Source organism: Notothenia coriiceps, unplaced genomic scaffold (genome assembly GCF_000735185.1).
Source record: "Notothenia coriiceps isolate Sejong01 unplaced genomic scaffold, NC01 NC01_scaffold00013933, whole genome shotgun sequence".
Taxonomy (NCBI): domain Eukaryota; kingdom Metazoa; phylum Chordata; class Actinopteri; order Perciformes; family Nototheniidae; genus Notothenia; species Notothenia coriiceps.
This window is the reverse complement of record NW_011346634.1, coordinates 3235-9336: the sequence shown is the minus strand read 5'-3', so window position 1 is coordinate 9336 and position 6102 is coordinate 3235. Positions and strand designations below refer to the sequence as shown.

General features: G+C 42.1%; 1 protein-coding gene across 1 annotated transcript; it reads left to right on the top strand.

The window, feature by feature from the left end:
• The first annotated feature begins 3586 nt into the window (after nucleotides 1-3586).
• LOC104948230 (thymocyte selection-associated high mobility group box protein TOX-like) lies at nucleotides 3587-5595 on the top strand. Its single transcript, XM_010774402.1, has 4 exons — nucleotides 3587-3598; nucleotides 3749-3985; nucleotides 4762-4842; nucleotides 4981-5595. The coding sequence occupies exons 1-4, from the start codon at nucleotides 3587-3589 to the stop codon at nucleotides 5593-5595; spliced, it is 945 nt and encodes a 314-aa protein (XP_010772704.1).
• The last annotated feature ends 507 nt before the right edge of the window (nucleotides 5596-6102 follow it).

Below are 6102 nucleotides of genomic sequence, written 5' to 3'. Positions count from 1 at the left end.
CAGAGGCATAAAATATTATTAATATGTCGTAATACATCTATTTATTTTCTTCTCAGTGTACCAGAATGGGTAGTTTATATGTTAGTATTTACTGGAGGAGAATCCCCCCAGACCCCCCTTCTGGGGTTAGGTTTTCAGCACGTGTGACTTTTTATGTTGTACAGTTCAGCTTTGATTCCATCATCTCATTAAACCTTATTTAAAAGCATTCTTTTGTTCTGTGAAGGGATATAAGGGATATGCACTGTACTTCACTTTAATTAATATTGTATGCTGCAAAGCGTATATATTACTGCAGGATTTTTTGTTGAATAGATTTGAGTGGTTAAAAATTTCGGATCGCCATCTATTGACTAAGGAAAAAGTGGGTCCCGAGGCCTGACAAGTTGAGAACCACTGGTCTAATGGTCATTGGAACGAGGGGCGGGGCGAAACTCACGGAAGTAATTTTAAAACAAAAGCACTCAATGATTTGATGATAGGTTACAAATATTTGTTACCATAAGTTCTTTATAAAACTGACACTGTTGGACTCAGTATTAGTTGACTGCTACCAGAAATAAAATGAAGTACTTTTACTGTGTACTTTTTGAGTAATCCTCTGTTAAAGTCCCCCTGCATAGTACATAATGCATGTTTTCTGCTATCTTTGATGAATGATAAAAAGCAATGTTATCATTAGTTCTTAATGATATTGATACTGCAGGACTCAGTAGTCTCACACCTACTACCACAATACTATGAAGTACTTCTAGTGTGTTTTTTTTTTCCTCTGTCAAGACTAGTTTTAGCTCTCAACAAGTTTTAAAAGTGTATCTGACCTTTTTTCACCTAGTTAACTTTTTATTTATTTATTCATGCATATTTTACTAACCACTACCCCCTCAAATGGAAATATGTGTTTACATAAATCGTGACCAAACCGTTTGAGATCCACTGAGAACTTAGACTAAGTTAACTATCTAAACACTCAGAGTCCTTTACCTCACCTGAGCTGAGGTTATCCTGAGCTTGAATGACACACAGACCAATCAAGGGCTTTGATTTATGATCTGTATGACAGTGGCCATGTCGGCAGGCCACATCATGTAGACAGCCAGTCACACTGTGTGAGGCAGACCACATCATGTAGACTGCCAGTCACCCTGTGTGAGGCAGGCCACTTAACAGGCCTGGCCATCGGGAAACCCCCCGGTCCTCCCGATGGCCAGTCCGGGACTGGGATTGTTTCCAGTGGCGAACCGTGTCTATCACAAGTGGACCTTCTGTAGACACACACGGTTCGCCACTGATTGTTTCACAATATGATTCCATCGAAAGACAGTAGTCAGATTTATTTATTTTAGTTTGACCAATTAAATCCTGTCCGTTAATCCCTTGAAGCACACAAGGAAAAATTCTCCAAAGAAACCACATCATTACCGAGGAAAATAAATGAAAGCAATCGCCTGGGAAGGAAAGACGCGGAGCTGGTTCCGTCAGCAGTGAACTACAAACTTTTTGAGCTACAGTATATTATCAATTTGAGCTAAAGTGGCTGAGGGAAACTAAGCTGCTGTGGCAAGCTGAAGTGATGCATTAACAGTCTGCAGCACTCAGTACCCTGTGACTAAATCAAGAGGCACGGGCAGGACAGGTTAGCTGTCAAGGCCGCTCACTTATATGTGTATATATATATATATATCACTTATTTCAATCAAAACAAACACATGTTCAAGGATCCTGGTCAAAACTCTATTTAGGTAATTTTTTTAGAATTAATTAATTAAAACTTGATTTCAAAAAATGGATGATTCACTCTTTATGATAAGGTGTATCTTTTTGCCTTTATATAAACATTTCCCATTTCAGCCTCTTTGAGTTTAATGCCCAAAATAAGACCTTCGGTTAACACAAGCTGAAGAGATGTTCATGTGTTGTTCTACGATGTAAAATATGTCAGTAAATACCCCACTGGTGAATTTCTGAAGCTTCTTCAACGTCAGCTTTTAAATTCTTGCAATTAGACAATTATACAATAGACACATACAATAGACAATACAATACAATACAATACAATAGACAATTATAAAAGTGGTGTTGATATGAGGGGCTTATCCTGCGGAAAAATATGTGTATGTAGCATACAAATTGTATTCACTACAGATCATATTTTCTGCAAAATTTCGAAATCCAAGGGAAAAATCCCATTGCTTTTTACTGAGGGAGGCCTTGCCATGCTAACTTCAGGGTCTGCCTATAAAAACACATCATCACTGCACCGCTCTAAGCATGTTGTTTTCTTGTACCACCATTTTGCTGTTTTTACACATATTTAATACAGATCTAACCTCCACCCACCTCTGTGTACATCCATATATTCAGGGGTGCACATAACTTTTTGAGTGAGTTACTCAGATGAGTACCAGGAGACAGCGTTTGGTACTCACCACACACTAAGCGTGGTCCTCCTCAGTGTCTTCTTCATTGTCCTCTATTTACACTTCTTGCATGTTAGATGATGAGGATGATGATGATGCACCTCCCTGTCTCTTTTTAAGCCTCCGATTTGCTTTCTCCAAAACTTGTTGCCAAAACTGTGAAGTCCTTGCATTTCCTGAGGCCAAGTTGAAGGATCAAATACTAAGAAATTATCACATGACTTGAAGTCATATCTGATTTCAGATGTGGGAAGTTAATAAGTACACTTATTCAAGTACTGTACTTAAGTACAATTTAAGATACTTGTAGTTTACTTGAGTATTTCTATTTTATGCTACTTTGTACTCTACTCCACTACAGTTCAGAGGTAAATCATGTACTTTTCCTCCACTACATTTATTTAATATCTTTAGTTACTTTACAGATCTGGATTAATGATGTGAAATATAATCAAGTCTTAAATCAGACTTTAGTTCACCTGGAGTAAATTCAGAATCTACCCTGCAGTATACAAAGTCATTCAAAAAAAATGTGATAACACTTTAATGATCAATAATTATATCATATACATTATTATGAAATGGGCCAATCTGCAAAATGACTACTTTTACTGTCGCTACTTTAACTATATTTTGATGATAATAGTTTTCTAATTTTACTTGAGTAACACTACTTCCACCTCTGTCTGATTTCAAACTCTTCAATTAACAGCCTGAGTAAGTCTGCAGCTGTGTGTTTTACTCCTTTGTTTTAAATAAAACTGCAGCAGCTTGACCACAGAGCGTGAACGTTGTGATCAAGCTGATTTTGCGCAGTTCTCCAGTGTGTGCGCGGGGCACAGAATGTGCGCAGGGGAATCTCCCACCGCAGCCAGTTGACGTAGTTTTGGTACAATTCTGTTGTACACACCGACATTAACAGCAGCTCCGTCTGTGCACACGGTGAACAACTCTGTTGTCCAGTGATCTAAGCCTCTTTCTCCTGTGAAGCTTCACAGGTCTGTCGGTTATGTCCTGCGCGGCTCGCTCTCCAGTTCAATCAGTCATAGAAAGTCAGAAGATTTTTGCAGGGAGCGAAACGGCAACGTAGCTGCTTAATGACTAATAATTTACTCCACTGAGTGTTGACAAGATACACGTGTAGAAGAAATATGTGTTTTGTTTTGATGACCTATCAGGTACGCAAAGGCGCGTAGTGACACAAGTGACGTTACGCATTTCAGATTGTTGCCGCGCATGCGTACCAGTTATGTGCACCCCTGCATATATTCATCCTCACCATACCTTCCTGTGTCAAATTAACTTCCTCCTCCTCCTCCTCCTTTTAGCTGGTCAGTGTAGCAGAGAAGAGGCCAGCGACAGTGGACATCTCCAAGAAACCAAAAACACCAAAGAAGAAGAAGCGCAAGGACCCCAACGAGCCGGTGAAGCCAGTTTCCGCCTACGCCCTTTTCTTCAGGGACACCCAAGCCAACATCAAGGCCCAGAACCCCAACGCTACCTTCGGAGAGGTGTCCAAGATCGTGGCCTCCATGTGGGACGGCCTGGGGGAGGAAGAGAAACAGGTAGCTCCTCCAGCTGTCAATCAGCATGACATCAGTGACATGACGACAATATGTACATGGTCGCTACACTGAAAAAAACCAAGTGACTTTAATTAAATGAATTATGTCAACAGATTTCACATAACTGCATTAGGTTAGCTGAGAGCAATAATATAAAGATTACATATGTAATTAGGTTCAACTTAATATTATTGCCTTCAGTTATATTACATTTGTTTGATATAATACATTTAATTAAAGTCAACATTTCAGTTTTTTTTCAATGATTGTCTAGTTTTTGGTCATGAAATACAAAAACACAATAATGAAAGTTTGTTAGGAAAATGATTTGGCCATGCCAGCAGCACAGATCTATACATGATTTACTGAAATATCTACACTTTTAATTGCAATGAAATGTGGTTCATACAGTATATTCACGTACCACAGTGTCAACATGTCAAATAAGGTAATGTGGTTCTTTATGACCAAATTACTGAAACGATTCTAATGCCATCAGCCTCAGTACAAATTTAAAAAATAAGTTGTAGTAGGTGCGTGAGAATTCATTACTGTAGCCTAGTGTTACTTGTAGATAACTGTCAGCTGAGGGAAACACTATAAGCCCCCTGATGGCTGTTGTGATGATTAAATGCAGTATCCATTCTCACAGCTGGTGTTCACTCAAAAAATGAGTTTACATGAATATAAACTGTGCTTTACAGATGATGTACTGATCATTCATTGAAATGTTGTGAACTGGAATAGAGGTGGATAATCCTCTGTGTTTGTTTCAGGAGTACAAGAAGAGGACGGAGACGGCGAAGAAGGAGTATCTGAAACAACTGGCTGCATACAGAGCCAGCCTGGTCTCACAGGTACACACACACACACACACACACACACACACACACACACACACACACACACACACACACACACACACACACACACACACACACACACACATTTTAAAGGTGTGAATGTGATTTTCAGTTGTGTTTTTTGTTCTCCAGAGTTACAACGATCCGTCTGAAATGAAGCCCCCCCACTCTTCCTCGATACCTTCCTCTACCTCAATGTATAGCCCTAAGCCTTCAGTGTACCCCGGTCATCCAGGCCAGCACCACTCCTCCAGCCCAATGGCCCCCCCCCACTCTCACCCCCACCCCCACCACCACTCTCACCCCCACTCTCACGCTCACTCCCTCCCTTCCCACCAGCACCCCAGCATGTACATGCCGTACCCTCACCAGTCGCAGCCTTCCCACGCCTCAAGCCCCGGCCTCAGCCCACACCTGCCCCCCCCTCACACCCAGATGCACCCCCAGCTCCAGGCCCTGTCCTCCAGAGGGACGGTGCCACTCCCCAGCGTGCCCCCCCACCAGGGAGCTCTGTCCCTGGGCAGCATGGCGGCGTCCAGCCCTCCGCTCCAGGTCAGCCCCCCACTCCACAGCCAGGCCCACTTGGGGGGGCTGCACAGTCCCCACCAGCAGCATCACCAGCACCACCACCAGCAGCAGCAGCACCAGCACCAGCAGCACCAGCAGCTCAGTGGACACTCTCTGGGAATGACACACTCCCCGGGCATCTCACAGGTCAGTCCCCTCTCTAACACACATCTAGTTTAACAACCGCACACTCTGAAGGGAAGTTCACAACGGAGGCAACGTCCATTTTTGGCGAATTACATGTATAGTCAATGCGAAGACGCGGATTGACACGCATTCGTCCTTGGTGGCGTAAATTAAGCTAATGACACGACCAAGCTGTCGTGCAAAAGCCAATCAGTGGTAAGAATCTCAGTGTCCTCACTGACGATGTTGAATCAGAAACTAAACAGCAGCTGTTGCTCACAGAGCTCACAGTTCATCGTATCTGGTCAGAAACTTGATAAAATCTGTGTTTGTAAATGTGCAAACCACAGGCTGTGTATGGCGAATACAGTCGCTGCTTTATATCTGTCTACAGGTTGTTGTTGTTGTTGTTGTGAGTGTGGACGGAGCAGCTCCAACGAGAGCTCAGCCTGGTCTGTCCGATCTCCTACTGTCGTCTTCTATGCTCACTTGTCAAAGCATTAATTCATGGTTTTTACTAATCGCTATCAGTATTTTGATATTTCGGCATCATTTTGATAC

Bases quoted from the DNA above. Each gene is read 5' to 3' on its own strand.
- LOC104948230 (XM_010774402.1), top strand. The intron at 3,986-4,761 runs GTAGCTCCTCCA...TGTTTGTTTCAG, and splicing joins TGGGGGAGGAAGAGAAACAG to GAGTACAAGAAGAGGACGGA. The intron at 4,843-4,980 runs GTACACACACAC...TTTGTTCTCCAG, and splicing joins GAGCCAGCCTGGTCTCACAG to AGTTACAACGATCCGTCTGA.